This window comes from Acinonyx jubatus, chromosome C1 (assembly GCF_027475565.1).
Source record: "Acinonyx jubatus isolate Ajub_Pintada_27869175 chromosome C1, VMU_Ajub_asm_v1.0, whole genome shotgun sequence".
Taxonomy (NCBI): domain Eukaryota; kingdom Metazoa; phylum Chordata; class Mammalia; order Carnivora; family Felidae; genus Acinonyx; species Acinonyx jubatus.
Window position 1 is genome coordinate 60,962,289 of NC_069381.1, and position 24,259 is coordinate 60,986,547.

Genomic DNA, 24,259 nt, shown 5'->3' on the forward strand with positions numbered 1-24,259 from the left:
CTCTCTTTTCTCTTATGCTTCTTTATACCCAAATGCTGCTAGATCCCATATATTCAACATCCCAATATCTACCTGACTTCTCCCTTTTCTTCTAATCTCTGCCATTGCTTTACTTCATGTCTTTATCACTTAACTTACTAAAAATGTCTTGACATCTGAAATAATCCCCATTCCCCCACTCCCTTTGAACCACAATAAGCACTATTGCTAGAGTGAACTTTCTAAAATGCAAATCTGATCATTTGGCATCCTTGCTTCATATATTTCACTGGCACATCACTGAAAGCACACAAAATCCTTGATTTAGTATCTTCTCACCTCAATCTCACCTCCCTTCGCCATACATAAGATACCTTCCAAAATGGCAATATCCAACCACTTATACCCCTGAAAATTACATAATAATCAAACCTCAATGCTTTTTACAGGTACCATTCCAGTTTCTTGACTGCCTTTCTCAATTACTTGTCTCACTATCTTAGTCTTTTGGAGATTCAATTCTTTCCTCCAAAAAGACTTTATTGACATTGATCTGAGTTCAATATCCTTCTATAATATTATCTTGTGCAGCAACTCATTTGTCACACTTGACAATGTTGAATTTTACCTGAGCCCTGTGATCCTAGAAAACAGAAAAGGTTAAGGAATTTCCTCACCCAATCCTTTCAGAAAATGGTTTACTCCTAAAAAGCACCCTTCCCCCATATTATTACTTAGATAGCATCCATGGATGCCCCTCTAGTGTACCTATGACACGGCCCTGACACAGACTCTCTAAATTCTCACTTGCCTTTTAATGATTAAACTACTTTGTCCCCACTAACCAATCTTTGGCTAAGATCCTCTCTGTCCCCTAGGTTTCTGAACTTTGCCCACCTTCAGCCTGAGCCACCACATAACCCTCTCTTAACAGCTCTTCCTGAAATAGGCAACTCTCAAGGTAAAACATTCTTTGATTTACAGTCAGATCATGCCACTCTCCTTCATCCTACTTATCCACACCAGTTCTTTCCAGTCTTATTTACTCCTCCCAATAAAAGAAAAAACCTTTGATTAACCTTAAAGACGTTTGCAGATCACTGATCAACTACAGCGTTCCCCCTATTGCACCAGCCCCTTTCCCTCCCTTGTAATAATCCTTTTGAATAAAGTCTCTCCTAAGTCCTGATTTGTTTTTTATTGATGAGTTTATGCTACACACAATTATTGATCTTCCCCACTTGCAATATAACTAAGTTTAAGAAATCTTTCTTTATCCTATATCTCTAAGACGAAGTAAACTACTAGTCCATAACTAGCATTCAATTATTAGTTGACTATTAAATCACTATGTAATAGCAACTTATACATTGTCATATTTGTTCTCTAAGCTTAATTTGGTATTATCAACCTATTTTTGTAATTCAATTCTTGTCTGGCTGCAATAACATCATATTCCTAATTTTTCTACCTTTTAAATTTTTATTTCTCAGTATGTTTGGCTGGTTTCTTTTCTTCTTCAAACTATTTAAATATTGGTATAATTTAGGCTTGCTTTTGTTTTTCACCTCTCTAATTCTCCTTGAATGATCACCTTCCTTTCTACATCTTACCATCTCACATATGCTGATTATCCACATAGCTATAACCCCTATTAGGAATTACCTCTTAAATTACAAATCTATAAAATTCCAATTCTATTTCTCTACTTACATGTCAAAAACTGAAATAATTATCTCACCCATTTCAAAACATCCCCAATCCATACCTCATACTGCATTACATATATAGTCACTGAAATTATTCTTCACCTTTTCATCTAAATAATAAACCCACACTCCTCCCTTCCCCTTACCATCTAATAAATTCACTAATTTCTATCAAAACAGTATCTCTTCAATCTGTTCCCTATAATCCATACCCTCTACTAATTTAAGAAATCGGTTGTTATAAACCAGGGCCCAGTCCTCACTGATTTCTTTATACTGAATTTGCCTCCACTCCAAAATTACAGAATACATGATGATTTTTCTAGTATGAAAATTGGATCGTGCTACATTGTTAAATATTTCCCCAAGATCTTACAAGATAAAGCCATCTCCCTAGTATTACACATTACACCCTTTGTTATAATACTCCTGTTTTTGTAACGATATGCCCAACTATGTCTTCTAAACTATAAGAACACTAAGTTACTTGTTGTCAGTTGATTATGCCAAGCTCTAGCCTCACCCCTGTGCCTTTGCAAATGTTTTTCACTTTGCTTCACATGCTCTACACTTGCCAACACCTCAACTTGCCTAATGATATATTAAAACATCTCATCTGAAGTAGACTTTTGCTTTTTCCTTCTTCCATGACTAGAGAGCTGAACTTCAACAATTTTTAAAGAAAATACATGTTGTTCTTTCCCAACTTTGCTCCATACTAAGATTCATGACATTACATACATATATATGTATATATATATATATATATACATATATATACATATACATTATATACATATATATGTATTTATATATACATATATACATATATTAGAGAGAGAGAGAGAGAGAGAGAGAGAGAGAGAGGGAGGGAGAGAGAGAGAGATATCTTTGATTATTGCTTCTCATTTTGCTTTATTTTCTCTACTAAAATTCCTATTTATGTATAGTAGATATCCTGGAACTTACCTCCATGGTTATTTTTTTCTCATCATTTTCATGTATATATTCTTAATTTGTTAAAACTATTCTGTCAAAGGCCATCTTTCTCCTACTGAGTTAATTATTAGCTTGTCAACTACTCCAGTTAAGTTATGTGGCTGAGACTCATCTCCTTTCTGAAGCTCCTGACTGCCCTATCACAAAGGAGTCCTACCTCATTATCAATGTACTATTCATTGTAACCCTGCCTGTTAAAGAGAAAACCACAGGCTCAAGATAGAGTCACTTGTGCCAAGCCAAGTTACCAAACTAGGGCTTAATACCTAATCTAATTATAGTTTTGGCCTCCCCCAGAAATGTAGACTTAACCAATCAGGAATTTTCTGGTCAGCACCAATGAGGTAATCTGTCACATGGGCCCTCTCCATATCCCAAAGGAAGATGAGGTAAATCTACCTAATAAGACCCGCTGCCTGCTCTTCTACCTATGGAATGGTGATCTTACCTGGAACAATGCTTTCTCTTTGCTAATAACTTCTTTGCCCCACATTCCTTCCTATAAAAACCTTCCATTTTGTTCAACTCCCCTTTGGAACTCCTCCATACTTGCTAAATGGGATGCTGCCTGATTCATGAATCACTTAGGAAAGCCGATTAGATCTTCAAATACACTCAGTTGAATTTTGTCTTTTAACAAGCCTCTACATGCAATTTATTCTGTGACTTGTAACAGTGGATCCTATCTGCCACTGTTCCACTATTACCCATGGCAAATACAAGGACTTACAGAGTCTCCTCTACTTCACATAGTTTTCTTATATGTATGAAGAATGGCATAAAGCCAAGCTGAGCTAGTTTCTACCTTTGACTTGGTCTCAGTCCCATCTTCATTATACCTGAAAAACAATCTTCACTATGATTAAAAGCACGTCCATGAAGCAGTCTTCTATTTAAATGTTATCCTTTGTCGGTTACTAGAATAGATGTGATTTCCTCTAATCTTTGTTTCTTTATTCATTGCATTTGGGCTCATGGCATATGTATGAGTGTGCGTGTGTGTGCATGTATGTGTCTTCAGGGTAGCAAAATATGCCACCCCAAAATATCACTGTAAGAGTTCAAGACATATCTCGCCAAAATGTGCCCCTGTGGTATACTGATTATTTTGAGCAGTAATCAAATGCAGGGAGAGGCTTTGCCCAAATATCTAATTAAGGACAGATCCTTTAAAAGGCATTCAATTGCTATAAATTCACTCCCCAGGAGTTTCATCAACAAAGGAGACAAACTCTTACCACAAGAGAGTAGATTAGGAGAAAAGAGTAGGAGAGGGTACCACACCCAAAACTTTGTCATTAACTCCCACCTATTCTTTTAAGGACCCATTTATCTTTCCTAAAAATCATTTACTCTCTCTCAAGTGGTCTACACCTTCCCCCCCCCCTTCTCTATTAAGATGGTACGAAGCATGAAGTCTAAGCTATCTCAGGGAGTTACTCATTTTTCCCTGGCTATCTCCCATGTATAAATGAGAGATACACATGTTAGTAAATGTGTTTTCTCTCTTGTTAACTGAATTTTATTCCAAATAAAATTTGTAATTGAACTCTGCCATGGAGGTGGAGTTCATAAGTAACAAGGGAATTTAGATGACTAGGCTTAAAAGTGGTCCTGGTCAGATGCTATAGTTGTCACCAGCAGAGAACCATTAAGCTCACACTATAGTTTACAGCAGAGTTCCGCTTCCTGCCAAAGCATGAATAATTCTTTCTCTTTAAAGAGATAAAGTGAGCAAGGTTAGTGTCCTTGCCAGAGAACAAAGAGCCTCTAGACAATAAGCTTTCTGATGTTCTAAAACAATTCTCTTATAAAATGCCAATGAAGATATCACTGCAAACTTGTACAAATGCCATAAGCCATTTGATATCTGAGGACAAATGGACATATCCTGTTTCTAAGAGAGTGTAATGCATCTCCTTCACTAGAGGACTGACGGCTCTAGAGGAAAAACTGGGTTTAAATTCCATTTCTACCTCTTACTGGGGTAAGTAACCTGTCTCACCTGTTCATCATCTTTAAAATAAAGATAAGGATGGTACTACCTCATTGGGTTCTTGTGAAGGAATATTTGTAGAGCACTTACAACAAAGGCTCAAACATTTCAAGCATCCAAACAATGTTACCTGCCAAGAGTTTTACAGTCATACTTAAGGTGATATAGTGTTTTAGAGTTCACAAAGGATTTCTATACACCTTATTTGATACACACACACACACAAAAATTAGTCTAAAGGAATTTACTAAGCAATTTATCCAAATTAACACAATGTAAAATTATGAAATCAATAAATTAACTATGAAAGACAATTGGCACTAATATTTTCAGTCTAATAAAGGGAATTAAAGTATTACAGTAAAAGTTTGGCAAAGAACAACATATGCTTAGGCAAAAAAAATTCAACAATCAAGAAAACAGATGGTACAATACTGAAATATCAATACTCCACAGTTTGCTATTGTAAACCTGGGATGAAAATGTTGCTAACTCTGGTATAAACCATAATGAAGCATTTCAAAAGAAGAGTAAGGACTTTTATATGACTCACATGGAAAAGAGTACTTTGTGTTCTAACAGGAAGAGTAGTTTAAAAAATAAATTCCAAAATTATATTCCATTCCTTTATAATTATACAAAAGATAATACCAATTATTTTGATATTATAAATATATTCAGGTTTACTTAAATTTGTTTTTTTATCCTATTCCCATATTTTTATTTATTCTATATGTATCTGATCCCCAAGGTCTATCTTTTTTTATTCCATTTGTGATTTTTCCCATCAGAATTTCCTAATTTGGCACATACTTTCCCAACGTATTTGAAAAATGTAAATCATACTAATCCCACAAGTATTGATTGTAAAAAGAACAAACCCACACAGTTTTTATCTTTTTACTCCATAAAAAATCATATCATGTTGGGGTTTGGGAGTAATGGTGGGGCTCAGACCCAATGCCAAGAAAGAATCCTTGAAGACACACATCTTCGGTGCAAAAAGGTGATTTTATTAAAGCACATGACCTGTGGGCAGGAAGAGCTACACTGGGGTTGTGAAGAGTGACTGCTTATATACTGTGGAGTTGAAGTAGAGTCAAGAAGTTTCTCAAAGGGATCTCCATATGCTAAAGAAGATTTACAGATTACTAGAGGCCTAGTTATTGTCAAGCTAAGGCTATTTTTCCCTCTAGCAAAATATTAACATGAAGATAGTAGGGATTACCTGGAGACTAGGCTATTGAGATATTTGTAAACAGATGGAGACTTTATCAGTTTAACCATTTGTTTTCCTCTCTCCTTTGTTCTTGGGCAGCTGGGAGTGCCTGAGGAATATCACACATATCCCATCTGGGGGTGGGGGGTGGTTTGCAGGTGTCAGCTTGCCTTATGCTCCCTCATCATATCATACACATGATATACTCACTTTAATAATCACATGAAAATGGAAATCTAGTGTGAAACTCTTCACACTAAGATTTTTATTATTTTAAATCAGTATTTCTTAGGATTACTTGGTAAACATTTTAGAAACACTCTTCAAATAACATTTAGAATCATAATAACAGTGTAGAAATTTCAGGGAAGAAGAAAAGCAAGTAGAAAAAAAACCTACTAAATTTCCACCAAATTAAGTATTATCAGTTTTTAAATATTCATTTCCAAATACTTTCCGACTCTAACTTATCTTTTCATTCATCGAACAGACTGTTTTACAGAGAAATAAAAACTTTTAATTTTATCATTTTTTCCTTTTTAAAGATTATGCTTTTTGTGTCAGGTCTCAGAATGTTTTTCCTATTCGTAGATCCCCAAAATTTCCTTAAATTTTTTTCTTCCTAGAAGTTTTATAGTTTTACGTTGTACATTTAACTCCCTGATCCATTTTGAGTTCATTTTTGTATGAAGTGTGAAACTTAGGTTGAGGCTTGTGTTATGTGTGTGTGTGTGTGTGTGTGTGTACCCAATTACTCCAGCAACGTTTATTGAAAGGTTATATTTTGTCCATCAAATTACTTATACATTTGTCAAAATTTGGCTGAACATATTGTATGAACCTATTTTTAGGTTTTCTGATCTGTCCCATTGATCTATGCCTCACCAATACCATTCAATCTTAGTTACTGTAGCTAAGCTAAGTTACTCTACTAGTTTCCACCCCTGGAATAAGCACCATTTGCTCATAGAATATAGTTATTTTCATACATTGCTGAATTCTATTTGCTAACATTTTGTTAAAGATTTTTATGCTTCTTTTCATGAGGAATACTGACTGATCTGCAATTTTCTTGGTTTTGGTATCAAGCTACTATTAACTTTACAAAATAAATGGCAAAGTGTTCCTTTTTATTTTCTAGAAGAAACAGAATAAAATATTAAATGTTTGGAAGAATTCTCCAGTGAAAGTATCTGGGATTGAAGATTTCTTTTTCTTTCTTTTTTTTTTTTTGAGTTTTAAAGTTATGAACTCAATTTCCTTCATAGAGGACTATTCAAAATTATCTATTTCATAATGGATGAGTTCTGTTTTTTTGTTTTTTGGCATAAAATGGTTTATTCATCTAAACTGTCAAGTTTGTGTGTATAGATAGCGTTTTTGTAGTATTCTCTTCTTTTGATGTCTGCAAGGTCTGTAGTGATATCCCTTGTTTTGTTCCTGACGTTGGTAATTTGTGTCTTCTCTCTTTTCTTCTATGTCAGTCTTGCCAGAGGTTTGTCAATTTTACTGATATTTCAAAGAATCAGATCTTTGTTTTACTAATTTTTTTTTTTTTTGGTTTTTTAGTTCACTGACATTTGTTCCTCTCTAGATCACTTCCTTCCTTTTGCTTACTTTGGGTTTATTTTACTTTTGTTTTTCCAGGTTCTTGAGGGGGGGATCTTAGACTATTGAGTTGAGGATTTTCCTTTTGTCCCAATATGCATTTAGAGCTAAAAAGTTCCCTCTCAGCATTGCTTTAGCTGTGTCCCACAAATTTTGGTAGATTGTATTTTTAACTTTTTTTTTCTCTTGAGACTATATTTTGAACTATAGATTTATTAGAAGTGTGCTGCTTAGTTTCCAACTGTTTGAGGATTTTCCTCTTATCTTTCTATAATCAGAGAACACACCCTGTATGATTTTAATTCTTTTAAATTTGTTGAGGTTTGCTCCATGAAACAGGAAAATACCTACATATGATTGGACACACAAAAAGTATGTCTATCCTGCTACTGCTGTGTGGAGTGTTCTATAAAAGTCAGTTAGATTTTGTTAGTTGATAGGATTGTGGAGTTTTCCAAGATCTAGTTGCTCTAATTGTTGACAGAGGAATTTTGATGTCCCCAAATATAATCATGTATTTATCTATTTCTCATTTCACTTTTATCAATTTTTGTTTCACAAATTTGTACTTCTGTTGTTTGTGCATTCACATTTAAGGTTACTGTCTTCTTGGTGGTTTGCACTTTTTATCATTATATAATGTCCTTGACTATGATAACTGTCTTTGCTCTTAAGATTAATTTATCCGATATTAAGATAGCCAGTCAGTCCTATTTTACTTTAGTTACCTTTGGTATGATAAATCTTTCTCCATTCTTTTATTTTCAATGTGCCTATATCATTATATTTTAAATTTCTTGTAGACAACATGCAGTTGGATCATATTTTTAAATCAACTTTGCCAATATCTGTCTTTTAATTAGTGCATTTAGGCCATTTAAGTTTAATATACATTTTAATGTAATTACTGATAGAATAGGACTTAAATCTGGCCTTTTATTTTACATCATTTTGTGTTTTCTGTTTGTTTTCTCCATTTTTTATCTCTTTTCTTATTCTTACTTTCCTACTAAAGAATTTGAGAACTCCTTTTATATGTATCTATAGTGTTTTTTGTGCATTTTTTTTTTTTTTAAGAGAGAGAGCATGAGCCAGAGAGAGCGGCAAAGGGAGAGACAGAATCTTAAGCAGGCTCCACATCCAGCATGGAGCCTGGGGGGCGGATTGGGGGGTGGGGAGTGCTTGATCCCTTCACTGTGAAATCATGACTTAAGCCAAAATCAAGAGCCAATCAACTGAGTCACCCAGGAGCATCTGTGCATTCTTTTTTAGAGCTTTCTTATACACACACATACATACACACACACAATCACAGTCAAATGATGTCAACAATTTACCTGTTCAAGTGAGGTATAGAAGCTGTACCTTCCTTTACAGCTCTCCCTTTTTAACAATTTTCTTTCTAAGTTCTTTTAATGTTTATTTATTTTGAGAGAGAAAGAGAGAGAGAGAGAGAGAGAGAGAGAGAGAAGAGTGAGAGTTTGGGGGTGGGGGCAGGCAGAGAGAGAGGATGACAGAGAATCCAAAGCAGGATCTGCACTGTCAGTGCAGAGCCCAACTAGGGGCTGGAACCTGAAATCTCAAGATCATGACCTAAGCCGAAGTTGAGTGCTTAATCAACTGAGCCATCAAGGCACCCGTCCCCTTTTAAAAATTTTCTAAAGTATTTCCTATACATATATTTAGAATATTAGACAGTGTTATGATTTATTAGATATATGATTTGCCAATATATTCTCCAATTTTGTCAATTGCCTTTCATTTTGTTGATAGTTTCCTTTGCTGTGCAGCTTTTTAGTTTGATGAAGTCACACTTACTTGCCTTTGCTTTTATTACCTTTACTTTTGGTGTCAAATCCAAAAAAAAAAAAAAAATCACTGCCAAGACTGATTTCAAGGAACTCATTTCCTGGTTTTTTTCCAGTTTTATGGTTTCAGAGCTTAGTTTCAAGTTTTTAATCAATTTTAAGTTAATTTTGTGTATGGTACATATAAGGGTCCAGTTTTTCCCAAGACTATTAAAATGAAGAGACTGTCCCCTTTCCATGTTGTATATTCTTGGCTCCATTGTTGTAAATTAATTGACCATATATTCATTGGTGTACTTCTGGACTCTATATGGTTTCACTGATTTGTGTGTCTGTTTTTATTCCAATACCATACTATTTTGATTACTATACCTTTGTAATATAGTTTGAAATCAAGAGACATGATGCTTCCAGCTGTGATCCTCTTTCTCAATATTGCTTTTGACATTTGGGTTCTTGTAAGGTCCTATATGATTTTTTTTCAATTTTTGTGAAAAACGTCATTGGAATTTTGATAGAATTTGCACTGAATATGAAGAATGTTTTGGGTAGTATGGACATTTCAACAATAATTCTTCCAATTGATGAACATCAATTATCTTTCATCTATTTGTGTCATCTCCAATTTGTTTCATCCATGGCTTATAGTTTTCAAAGTACAGGTTTTTCACATTGTTAAATTAAATTTATTCCTAGGTATTTCATCCTTTTTGATGCAACTGTAAATAGAATTGTTTTCTTAATTTCTATTTCTGATAGTTTATTGTGGTTTACAGAAATGCAAATGATTTTTGTATATTTATCTTGTATCCAACTTTAGTAAACTCACTTATTACTTATTAGCTCTAAGAGTTTTGGTGGAGTCTTTAAGGTTTTCTATATACATCATGCCTTCTGCAGTCAGTTTTACCATTTCCTTTCTGATTTGTATGACTTTTATTTATTTTTCTTGCCTAATTGGTCTGACTAGGATTTCCAATACTATGGTAAATAAAATTAGTACGAGTGTGTACCCTTGACTTGTTCTTGATCTAAAGGAAAAAATTTTAGCTTTTCATTGTTGAGTCAGATGTTAACTTATTACATGTTGGCTTGCCATATATTGCCTTTATTATGTTGAGGTATGTGTCCCTTGTGTGCCAAATTCTACATTAAGGCTAATATAAAGGTTTTTGCTTTATTCTACTTAATATATATTGGCTTGCATTTTACTTTTACTTTTTCTGTATCATCTCAATTTTTGGACTTGATCTTACTATAGCCACATTGATTTTGGTTTTTACACATAATAAATTTATAATTATTTTATTTACTTACAATCATACCACATTTGTAAATATAAATATATAGCAATTTTTATAAATATACTCTTACTTTTGACACTGTAATGATTTTTTGTATGTCATATAGGCTATATTTTTATTCTTTTTTATTTAAAAAATATAAATTTTACAAACATTATTTAATCTACATGATTTATTAAGTCAAGCATAAATGCACTGTTAAAATTTATTTGGTTGTTATATTTAGGCATTTTTATTTTTCTTTTGATACTTACAGTAGAATTAAGAGTAAAAAATGCATGCTAAATAATTGATCTAAAAATCTCTACCTTAAAGTAGGAGCTAAGATGACAGAGTAGTAGGAGGATCCTAGACTTGTCTCATTCCTCCAACACAGTTAGGTAAATATCATATCATTGTGAGTACCCAAAAAATCAATCTGAGAACTGACACAACAAACTGCACAACTAGAGAGAGAGAAGAGGCCACATCGTGGAAGGCAGGAGTTGCAAAGACATGATTTAGGGGACAAAAAGATTGTGGGTGCTGCTGAGGGGACGAAGCCCTGGTCACGGAGAGAGGTAAGAGAGAGAGTAAAGCACACAGGGGATCACACACACACACACACACACACACACACACACACACACACAAAACACCTTCCCAAAGCCACTGACTGGGAAACCGAGAGGGCCTGATTTTCCTGAGTTTTTATAACCAGCAGGGCTCAAAGACTGGAGTTTTAGAGTTCAGACACAGAGAGTGGCTGGGTGTGGATCCCTGAGGGCACTGCAGTGCTCCTGTTGAGGAGGGCAGATAGTCTGGGGGCAGATGGTGCAATCTGAGGACCCCCTGGGACCGACTGGGAGAGACATTCCCCCTTCTTGGAGTGCATCTGAAAGAGGTGGCATTGACTCTCTGGCGGAAGGAGAGGGAGGGTGCCATTTCCCCTGCCTGACCTTCAGCATAGGCACTGAAACACCTGCTAAGGGTGGCTAATCTGGACACTGTCTTTTTGCTGCACTTTACTCCAAACTACATGCCCCTGTGCTTTGGTAAGACTGCCTTTCTGGGATGATCCTGCATCAGTCCAGCACATTGAGACCCTCTTCCAGAGGACCAGCATGAGTCTCTGCCACACCAGGTCCTTAAAGATTGGAATTTTAAACCTCAGCCAGCCTGGCTGGGATAGAGCCCAAGGTGCACTGTACTGCTGGGTAGGCAGGTGGCCTAGACACAGTGTGAAGGCAATGATCTGAGGGAGACCTGAGAGGCATGAGGGGGAGAGTCTTTGTTCTTCTGGGAAGGCTACTTGGACAGGGCTGGGTGCAAACTCCCCTCTCTGTGGACTAGGGAGTAGGCTGGTCCCATTTCATACCCCCCTCCCCCATCTCCCAGCATAAACTAACTTCAGTAAGCAGCACAGTGCCAACACTGGCAGCCTAAACTACTTACACCAAGCCTTGTCCCCCTGGGCTCTACTGGTGCTGCTCTTCTCCAGCAGGTGTCCTAAGAATTAGAGCAGTGGGTCATTCTCCCAGAAGACCAGCACAAATCCCCCACATGCACCATGTCTACTGACCATAGAGTTCTACAAAGCTTCAGCTCTACTAAAAATAGCATCAGGTCTCTTTTACCAAGCAAAATGGAGCACACCTAGTTAAAACTCACCACACTCTGGCCAACGTCCAAACAGTCCCCATTGCAGGCAAAAGGAAACTGCAGAGTACTGACCAAAGGAAAGAACAGCCAAAACACAACAACAGAGTACACACAGCATACACCAGAGACACTTCCAGAAGCACCAGGCCCTGGACAGTATAAGATCTCTTCTTCATAAAGCCATTACTCTCAGGAGCATGAAACATAACAGGCTTTCCTAACACCGAGAAAACAGAGACCTAGACAAAATGCCAAGATGGAGGAATTCATCCCAAAAGAAAGAACAAGAAAAGGTCACAGTCAGGGATCAAATCAAAACAGATATAACTAATATGCCTGATCCACAATTTAAAGCCACACTCATAAGGATACAAACTAGGCTTGAGAAAAGCATAGAAGACACTAGGGAGTCCCTTACCACAGAGATAAAAGACCTAAAAATTAGTCATGCCAAAATGAAAAATGCAATAACCGAGATTTGAAACCAACTGGATGTAATTAACACAAGAATGGAAGAAGCAAAGAATAAGCGATAGAGAAGACAGAATTGTGGAAAACAATGAAGCTTAAGAGAAGAGGGAAAAAAAATCTTGGATCACAAATGTAGACACAGGGAACTCAGTGACTCCATAAACCATTATAACATTCATATCATAGGAGTCCCAGAAGAAGAAGAGAGGGAAAAGAGGCAGAAGGTTTATTTGAGGAAACTAGAGCTGAAAATTTCCATAATCTGGAAAAGGAAGGAGATATCAAAATCCAGGAAGTACAGAGAACTCACACCAAAGTCAACAAAAGCAGGCCAACACTAGGACATACTGTAGTTAAATTTGCAAAATATAGTGATAAAGAAAAAGTTCCTAAAATCAGCAAGACAAAAGAAGTCCTTAACTTATAAGGGAAGACAAATAAGGTTAGCAGCAGATTGCTCCACAGAAACCTGGCAGGCCAGAAGGGAGTGGCATGATATATTCATTGTGCTGAATGGGGAAAATCTGCAGCCAAAAATACTCTATCCAGCACAGTTATCATTCAGAATAGCAAAGAGAAAGTTTCATGACAAACAAAACTAAAGGAGTTTGTGGCCACTAAACCAGCTTTGCAAAAAGGGACCCTTTGAGTGGGAAATAATGACCAAAAGCAACAAAGACTAGAAAGTAACAGAGAAAAAGTCCAGAAACAACAATAAAGCAAGTTAATACAATGACAGTAAATTCATATCTACCAATAATTACTCTAAATGTAAATGGACTAAATGCTCCAATCAAAAGACATAGGACGTCAGAATGGGTTAAAAAAAAATAAGACCCATCTATATGCTGCATTCAACAAATTCATTTTGCACCAAAGAAAACTGTAGATTTTTTTTTCTTTTTCTTTTTCACCTTCAGATTGAGAGTGAGAGGACAGAGAAATATTTTACCATGCAAATAGATGTCATTAGAAAGCTGGAGTGACAATACTTACATCAGACAAACTAGATTTTAAACTGAAGACTATAACAAGACATGGAGAAGGGCAATGAATCATAATAAAGGTGTCTTTCCAACAAGAAGAACTAAAAATTATTAATATTTATATCCCCATCTTGAAGGCACCTAAATATATAAAACAATTAATAACAAACATAAAGAAACTCATTGATAATAATACAATATTAGTAAGGGATGTTAACAACCTACTTACAGCAATGTACAGATCATCTAAGCATAAATCAACAGGAAACAATAGCTTTGAATAATATACTGGACCAGATGGGACTTAATAGGTACATTCAGAACATTTCCTCCCAAGCAACAGAATACACATTATTTTCAAGTGCACACGGGACATTCTCCACAACAGATCATATACTATGTCACAAATCAGACCTTAGCAAGTACAAAAAGATTAGAATCACGCCATGCATATTTTATGACCACAATGCTATGAAATCTTAAGTCAATCACAAGAAAAAATTTGGAAAGATCCCAAATACATGAAGACTAAAGAACATCCTACTAAAGAATGAATAGGCCAACCAAGAAGTTAAATAAGAAAGAAAAAAATACATGGAAACAAATGAAAATGAAACACAATGATCCAAAACCTCTAAGATGCAGCAATAGTGGTCATAAGAGAGAAATAAATAGCAATACAGGACTATCTCAAGAAGCAAGAAAAATCAAATACACAACCTAACCTTACACCTAAATGGCCTAGAAAAATAACTAGCCCAAAGCCAGCAGAAAAAGGGAAATAATAAAGATTAGAGCAGAAATAAATAATATAGAAACAAAAACCCAGTAGAACAGATAAATGAAACCAGGAGCTGGTTCTTTAAAAGAATTAACAAAATTGATAAACCCCTAGTCAGGTTTATCAAAAAGAAAAAAGAAATGACCCAAATAAATAAAATCACTAATAACAGAGGTGAAATCACATTCAATACCACAGGAATACAAACAACTATAGAAGAATATTATGAAACATTATATGCCAACAAAGTGGACAATCTGGAAGAAATGGATAAATTCCTAGAAACACAAACTACCAAAACTGAAACAGGAAGAAATAGAAAACTTGAACACACCAATAGCCAGCAAAGAAATTGAATCAGTAATCAAAAATCTCTCAAACAAAAGTCCAGGGCCAGATGGCTTCACATGGGAATTCTACCTATTCCCCTGTGAGTTATTATCAATTTTTCTCAAACTATTCCAAAAAATAGAAATTGAAGACAACCAAACTCATTCTACAAAGTCAGCATTACCTTGATTCCAAAGCCAAAGACCCAAGTGAAAAAGAGAATTATAGGCCAATAACCCTAATGAACATGAATGCAAAAATTCCCAAAAAAATACTAGCAAAATGAATCTAATAGTACATTAAAAGAATCATTCACCAAAATCAAGTGGAATTTATTCCTGGGTTGAAAGGGTGGTTCAATATTTGCAAATCAATCAATGTGATATACCACAGTAATAATAATAAAAAAAAAGAACATACGATTCTCTCAACAGATGCAAAAAAGCACTTGACAAAGTACAGCATTCATTCTTGATAAAAACCCTCAACAAAGTAGGATAGAGGGAACATACCTCAACATCATGAAGGCCATATGTGAAAGACCCACAGCTAATAATCATCCTCAATGGGTAAAAATGGAGAGCTTTTCCTCAATGGTCAGGAATAAGACAGGGATGTCTACTCTCACCACTGTTATTTAACATAGTACTAGAAGTACTCACATCAGCAATTAGATAACAAAAAGAAATAAAAGGCATCCAAATCAGCAAGGAAGAAGTCAAACTTTCACTGTCTGCATATGACATGATTCTACTCTACGTAGAAAACCCAAATGACTCCACAAAAAAAATCACCAGAACTGATACACCAGAACTGAATTCAGTTAAGTTGCAGAATACAAAATCAATGTACAGGATTCTGCTGCATTTCTACACACTAATAGTGAAGCAGCAGAAAGAGAAATCAAGGAATTGATCCCATTTACAATTACACCAAAACCATAAGATACCTAGTAATAAACCTCACCCGAGAGGTAAAAGATCTGTACTCTGAAAACTATATACCACTGATGAAAGAAATTGAAGACAACACAAAGAAATGGAAAAACATCCCATGCTCATGGATTGGAAGAATATTATGAAAATGTCTATACTACCCAAAGCAATCTATACATTTAATGCAATCTCTGTCAAAATACCACCAATATTTTTCACAGAGCTAGAAGAAACAATCCTAACATTTGTATGGAACCACAGAAGATCCTGAATAGCCAAGCAATCCTGAAAAGGAAAAACAAAGCTGGAAGCATCACAATTTTAGACATCAAATTATATTACCAACCTGTAGTGATTAAGACAGTATGGTACTGGCAGAAAAACAGACACACAGATGAATGGAACATAACAGAAAACCTAGAAATGGACCCACAACTATATGGCCAACTAATCTTTGACAAAGCAGGAAAGAGTATCCAATGGAAAAAAGACAGTCTTTTCAACAAATGGTGTTGAGGAAACTGGACAGCAAAATGCAGGATGAAACTGGACAACTTTCTCATACCATACACAAAAATAAATTCAAAATGTATAAAGACCTAAACATGAGACCTTAAACCATCAAAATCCTAGAATAGAACATAGGCAGTAACCTCTTTGACATTGGCTGAAGCAACTTCTTACAATGCACTGGTTCTGATGAGCACTGGGTGTTGTATGTTAAGTGATGAATCACTAAATTCTATACCTGAAAGTAATATTACACTGTATGTTAACTGAGATTTAAATAAAAACTTGAAACTAACAAAAAAAATCTCTACCTTGAAATATTCTGTACTGCATTTTTAATGCATTTTTCACTGTGCAACAAAAAGTATTAAGTGCCTTCCAAAAATTTCTTCCTTTCTTCCTTATTAATAGAACCTTGGTTTTGTTTAACAAATAAATGTGCCTAGATAAAAATACTCATCAAGCCAGATTTCCTTCTAGTTAGAGGTAGCCATGTGATCTAGTTCTGATGGTAGAAGGCTTTCAGGTGGGACACCGGGTGGAGCTATTATTTCCAGACTTAGCTGACATATGCCTTTAGTTCCTACCAATCCCTTCCTTTTGACCTAAGTCTTGACAGAAGAAACTCATGGTCTTTGAGGGAATCCATTCACTAAATAGCAGAGCAAGATGCTAGAATAAACCTTGGTCCTTCATAATTTCCTTGAGAAACTACACAGAACTATCTGAACTTTTTGTTACATGAGAAAAAAATCCCTTTTTAGTTAGGTTTCTATCACATAAAGACAAACACAATCTGAATTGATAGCATTGGTTTCTTGCCCAGATCACTCCCATCTTAAAAATGTTTTATGTATATATAATGATTAAAAAATATAAATCCCCTAATTATATGCTTTTAGATAACTAACACTTCAAATTTCTAGTTTCATTTCATATAGTAAAGAAGAACATATGCTTTCCCTTTTTCAAATTGTAAGTATTTTCCAAGTAAACCCAAAAAACAAAGTTCTACAAATCATTATATGTCAAAATTAAGGACAGACAGGGTCATTCTAGTTTTATTGTCTTATAAGACACAAGTTTTAATCATGTTACTAATTTGTTTAAGAATTAATAAATTCAGGGCGCCTGGGTGGCTCAGTTGGTTGAGCGTCCGACATCGGCTCAGGTCATGATCTCACAGTTTGTGAGTTCGAGCCCCGCGTGGGGCTCTGTGCTGACTGCTCAGAATCTGGAGCCTGCTTCAGATTCCGTGTCTCCCTCTCTCTCTGCCCCTTCCCTGCTTATACTCTGTCTCTCTCTGTCTCTCAAAAATGAATAAACGTTAAAAAAATTTTAAAAAAAGAATTAATAAATTCGTTTCTGCATTAATGCCCTCCTGATAAAAGAATAACACTTATTGAAAAAGATCATGTGGTCTTTATAAGATTCTTTATTTTCAATTTTCATAGTGTTTTTACACTCAGTAAGTGCAAAGAAATGTTTTGAAATATATATTTCCAACATTATTAAATAAATTTATATCCTCATAGATTGTCATTCATTCAAGTGTTTTATATTGCTATAAATTAAATAATATCTTTCAATAATCAAAGAATAATAAAAACAATATTGCTTATAGCAGAAATAATGAATAAAAATGTATCAGTAAACTGAAAAACTATCATTCAAACATATTTCTTTAAATCTCTGCAACAAAATTCTGCCATAATTTGGTGTATCCATAGCTCTTTCAGGCTTACTCCATTTGTGATGCCTTCCATTCATGTTTTCTAGACAATGTTTTTATTTTTGTTTCCAATTATTCTATTTCTGATATTTTCAATCTTTTTTTTAATGCTTATTTATTTTTGAGAGAGCACATGCACATGAGTGGGGGAGGGGCAGAGAGAGAGGGCGGGGGGAGCCACAGAATCTGAAGCAGGCTCCAGACTCTGAGCTGTCAACACAGGACCTGATGTGGGGCTCGAACCACGAACTGCAAGAGCATGACCTGAGCTGAAGTCAGATGCTTAGCCAGCTGTGCCAACCAGGTGCCCCTCAATCTCTTTTTTTTAATTAAAATTTATTTCCCTCAGCTTAAAAATATGTGGAAGTTAGTATAATCTCACTTTTAAAAACCTCTCCCATTAGTCCTATTTCTGGCAGTTAAAGCATTATCTTCCCTGTGTCCAAAATTTTCCTGGAAAAGTTTCTATACTTAGCAATTACATATTAACCCATTACAATTCCATATCCATTCCCGTAAGTTACTGAAATTCCAAAGATGCAACCTCTTCAACAAAAGGTTTTCAAACTAGTTCTGTAGCCATAATGTTCCTTGACCTTTTAAAACATCCTTCATTTTTTTAAAAAAAATTTTAATGTTTTTTATTTATTTTTGAGACAGAGAAAGACAGAGCATGAGCAGGAGAGAGAGAGGGAGACACAGAATCCGAACCAGGCTCCAGGCTCTGAGCTGTCAGCACAGAGCATGACGAGGGGCTTGAACTCACTGACTGCGAGATCATGACCTGAGCTGAAGTCAGATGCCCAACCGACTGAGCCACCCAGGCACCCCAAACATCCTTCATTTTTAAATTATTCTTTTCTCTTCACCTAAGTGATAATAAGCCATATCTCTGTTTTTCCTTCTACCTCCTGGAATTAATTTTCTGTTATCCTCATTGGTCCCCCTTCTTTCTAACCATAAAGGGAAACTGCCCCAATGCTTTGTCCTTCGGTTTTCATACTGATCCCTTTATTTTCCTGTGACAGCTTGGCTTCGGTCATGCCCTCAAACAAATGACTACTGAATTTACATCTTAGACCTGGAACACTATTTCTGAATTCCAGTTCTTCATTTCCAATGCCTGGTTAATATCTCCATACCAATATCCTGCCTCAATAAACATGACCACAATTTAACTTTCTAATAAAACTCTTTGAATGCCACCATTTCTGTACACTACGTTACTTTTTGTCTCAGTTACCCAACTTCAAAATACCAAAAGAGTATTTTCTCACTTCTTATTCTTATCTGCCCATATTTGGTCAGTTAAAAAAAAACCCTGTCAAATCTTTGCACTGTCTATACTTTGTGATACAATGTTGATTGTAGGACTATGGAACCAAGACAGATTTGAAATCCCAGCTTCATGACTGACTAGATGTCTGGTATTGGGTAAAGTCTTAAACCTTACTATATTTCATTTTCTTCTGTGAAATAATAATATCTCCCCATAACAAAGAATATGATGAAGAACAAATATTTTTCAGGAAGTCCTTCCCTATCTAGCCCAAGCCTCCATACTTTTTGTCCTATATTACTCTATTTTCTTTAGAAATTAACAATATCTAGCATTCTATGCTGGGTTTGTTTTTGTTTTTGTTTTTTAGCCTACATGTTTATTTCCTGGGCCTTCCCACTGAACTTTATGAAAGCAGAACATCTGTCATCATTATTTACCACCCAGTCCAGAATAATCTCTCTCACATATTAGGCAATCAATACATATTTGGTAAAGGAGTGAAGGAATAAAATATATAAAGTGTCTATAACAATGACTTTTACTGAGTGTCTGTCCTCTTCTTTACAACGTCTTCTATTTTCTTTGCCACTACTGTTCACTTGAATCAACCCTAATCACATCATTTCTGGCCTATAATAGTTTCTCTGCCCTCATCTGTCTCCTAACCCCGCTTAATCTGCTAGCAAAATACTGGATTATCTCCTTTAAAAAAATTTGTCAATAACATTTATTCATAGAGCACCAACTATGATAGAACCACTCTAATTTTCTCCTCAAATAACTTCAATAGATCTTCACTGCATTCATTAAGAAGTCTAAACTCCTTAGTATTCCTCCAATCTTCTTTTCACACCCCCACTAACTTCCTATTAATTGCTTAAATGAACATCAGTCATTTTGATTGTCCTTAAAAAAGACAAGTATGTTCCCACCTTTGATTATACCATACCATCCAACTAGAATATATAAATGAAATTCTTCTTTTAGGACCCAGGTTAAAACAACCATAATTAAACACTGCAGCACTTTTTATTTCTCTAAAATTTTTAACTGTTATTACAAAATCATTAATATACTCATAAATGTTTATAAAGAATTTATGCAGTTACAAAGTTTTCTAACTTCCTAATCTCATGCATAATCACTGTTCATTGTTTATATATCCTTCCAAATGTGATCACTTCAAATGATTTTCTGTTCTTCAATTGTCAATACATATATATGTATATTTAGAAATACTTACAACATTTTACAAATACTATTCTGCAACATACTTTTTTATTTCCTGTATCTCGGTACTTGAGCTTTCTAACACCTGCAGAGCTCACCCCTTTTTCTGAATTCTTACCTGATTTATTTGTTCTAATATTCATGTCATGAAGCATGTTTTTTAAATATTTTTATTCACCAATTTAAGTATTTTGTAATCTCCAACTAGATATCATTTCCTAATCACTTGTTTCAGCATTTTAAAAATCAAGATATAATGATGATTTAGTGCAGGTCACCAAATTAATTGTTTAAAAATTTAATAGTTTTATCCACTTCCATTAATATTCCAAATTGTCCTTTAAAGCATGGGGGGGGGAGGAAACTACTTCCCAAAGGAATCATTCAAATATGGAAACCTGAAAATTAGAGATTCACTTTCATTAAAAAAAAAATTTTGAATCAACAAAAAGCTTCTAGAATTAAGAAATGAGAATAGCAAGGTGGCAGAATATAAGATTAAATTAAAATATCAATGTATTTCTATATATTAGTAACAAATAATCCAAAAATGAATTTAAGAACTCCATTCACAATATTGCCAAAATAAATAAAATACACAGAAATAATTTTTTTAATAAACAATACTTACAGAATGGAAGAAGATCTAAATGAATTGAGAGTTCACATTCAAGAATGAGAATACTCACTATTGTAAAGATGGCAATCTCCACAAATTGATTTATAAATTCAATGAAATTTTTACCACTATTCCAGCAGGAATCATTGCAGAAATTGACAACCTGATCCTAAAATTCATTTGTAAATGCAAGGGACCCTGAATAGCCAAAGCAATATTGAAAAAGAAGAGTAAAGTTGTAGGACTCACACTTCCCTATTTCAAAACTTAACTACAAAGCTACAATAATCAAGAATGTGTGATACTGGCCTAAGGATAGATACACAGACCATTGGAATATAATCATTCAGAGTCCAGAAATTAACCCTTACCTTTTTATGGCTAACTGATTTCTGACAAAGATATCACAAACAATTCACCAGGGAAAGAATAATCTTGTCAACATATGGGGCTGGTATAATTGAATATCTACACGCAAAAAAAAATGAACTTGGACCCTTACTTCATACCATGCATAAAAATTCATTGAAAATGAAACATAGGTCTCGATTTCAGAGCTAAAATTATTAAACTTCTAGGAGAAAACATAGAAAAATTTAGTGACCATAGAGAGACTTCTTAGACACAACATCAAAAGCATGATCCTTAAAAGAAAAAAATCATAACCTGGATGGCTTAAAACTCAAAAATTTTCTGCTCCAAAAGAGACCATTAACAAGATGGAAAATTCGCTGAGAGAAAAATCTTTGCAATACATATATCTAATAAAGGACTTATACCCATATATCTACTCTTACAACTCAATAATAAGACAAACAACTCACTTGCAAGATGAGGAAAAAATTGGTATAGACATTTGATGAAAGAAAGTATATGCATAGATAATAATCAGAGAAAAATGTTTGGCATCACGACTCATAAGGGAAACAAATTAAAACCAAAAATAAATATACCACTTTATATCTACTAGAATGTCTATAGCGTAAAACAAAAAAACACTAAGTGTTTGCAAGTACATAAAGAAACTAGAACCCTCCCACGTTTGTGGTTTCTACTTTTTATTTTTTATTTTATTTTTTTGTGGTTTCTACTTTCTAGAAAGCAATTTAGTTTCTTACCAAATTATGCATACACTTACCATACCTACCAGTAATTGCACTGCTAAGAATCTCCCCAAGAAAAATGAAAACATATGTCTACACAAAGACATGTAAGTAGGTGTTCATAGCAGCATCATTCATAATAGCAAAAACTGAAAATAATCTAAATGTCTATCAACTGGTGAATGGACAAAAAAAAATGTAGTGTATTCATATAATGGAAAATCACTCAGCAATCAAAAGGAACAAACTATGCATATATGCTACAACATAAATGAGCCTCCACCACATCACACTAAGTGAACGAAGGCAGATGCATACGACTACATATTGTATAGTTTGATTCACATAAAATGTTTAGAGAAGCAAATTTAAAGAAACAGAAGCCAGATCAACAGTACCTAAGACTGCAGGAGGAAGTTGAGATTAACTGTGAATGAGAAAGAGGGAAACTTTTGGAGTGGTGGAATTTCTAACAGTGGATTGTGGAGATGGCTATACAGCACTATCAATTTACCAAAATAATTAAATCATACATATAAAAAGGGAATTTTATAGTATATAAGCTATATGTCCTTAGAGCTATTAAAACATAACAGGGACCAAAAATATTTCTCTATAATTTGATATTTTTATGCTCAGCAATTTTTATGCAGTAGGCATACAAGCTTCTACAAATCCTCAGATATAAGACATTACTAATGTACTAACTAGTTTATCACATTTTAGATAAATGATACAGTATTTATTAGTTTATATGATTTAGGTATAGAGTCTAGAAGCTAAAATTTTACTTCCACAAATTTATTCAAAATGAAACTCTAATGAATCCAATTACCTTTTTAAAAAAATATTTTTTAAGTCTTTTTATTTATTTTTGAGAGAGAGACAGAGTGTGAGTGGGGGAGGGGCAGAAAGAAAGGGAGACGCAGAATCTTTGAAGCAGATTCTAGGCTCTGAACTGTCAGCACAGAGCTCGACGCGGGGCTTGAACTCACGAAGTGTGAGATCATCACCTGAGCTGAAGTCAGATGCTTAAATGACTGTGCCACCCAGGAGCCCTTCAATTACCTTTTTCAAAGCAGGGCAGAAATTAAAGAAAAGTCGGTGGTTATATGCTCTAAATCTTTCAGGAAGATGCCAGTTCTGAATTATTTCTTCATCAGAAATCACATGATGATCCAGTGCTTTGAGAGGCCATATACTGTTGACAAGAACATGTCTATATCCTTTTTTAAGGCTCACTGGACAATCAAACATAGTGAGGGCAATTAGACTTGGACAGGCAGATAACATACATATATTCTTTAACTTTGCAAACCCATTGTCATGAAGATAGAGGAGTTTTAGTTTCTTCAGTCCACTCCAAAATTTGGTATCTGGTAGACTCTTTATCTGAAATATTATCAATAATAACATCTTAAATACAAATGTTAATTTTCTATAAATTGCATGTAAAATGGAAAAATATTAAACATCTTCTAAAACTCAGTATTTTTCAAAATGGCAAATTTCTCATTAATAAGCCAAAAACGAATCTCTAGTTTTCCAGTGGTGACTGGAGTAAAAACATAATACATTGTTCCTCTGGACTAGGTTATCATTATTAGTATAATTAAAAGAATGGACATATATACTTTGTTCAGTAAAAATTTCTTTGTAGTAGGCCAATTCTAAACTTTTCTAAAGTACTTTACTGATGTAAAGAATTAGTGTGATATACCCCATTAACAAAATAAAGGATAAAAATCATATGATCATCTCAATAGAGAAAAGGCATTTGACAAAATTCAACACTAATTCATAATAAAAACTCTCAGCAAAGTAGATACAGAGAATATACCTCAATATCATAAAAGCCATATATGACAAGCTACAGCTAACATCATATGCAATGGTGAAAACTGAAAGCTTTTCCTCTAAGATCAGGAACAAGACAAGGATGCCCACTCTTGCCACTTTTATTCAACACAGTATTAGAAGTCCCAGCTAGAATAATTGGGCAAGAAAAAGAAACAAA

General features: G+C 34.6%; 1 protein-coding gene across 5 annotated transcripts in view; it reads right to left on the bottom strand.

Moving 5' to 3' along the window:
- LRRIQ3 (leucine rich repeats and IQ motif containing 3) overlaps positions 1–24,259 on the bottom strand; it is a 360,753-nt gene that overhangs the window by 308,103 nt on the left and 28,391 nt on the right. For 4 of the 5 annotated variants that reach the window (XR_008294971.1, XR_008294970.1, XM_015083195.3 and 1 more), the window contains exon 3: positions 23,311–23,634. The exons of the other annotated variant lie outside the window; for it this stretch is intronic. Coding sequence is in view for 2 of the 4 variants with exons in the window: in XM_015083195.3 (XP_014938681.3) it covers positions 23,311–23,634 (324 nt within the window). In the remaining 2 variants the exon portion in view is untranslated. The remainder of the gene's footprint in view (positions 1–23,310; positions 23,635–24,259) is intronic. 5 annotated transcript variants of the gene reach the window in all.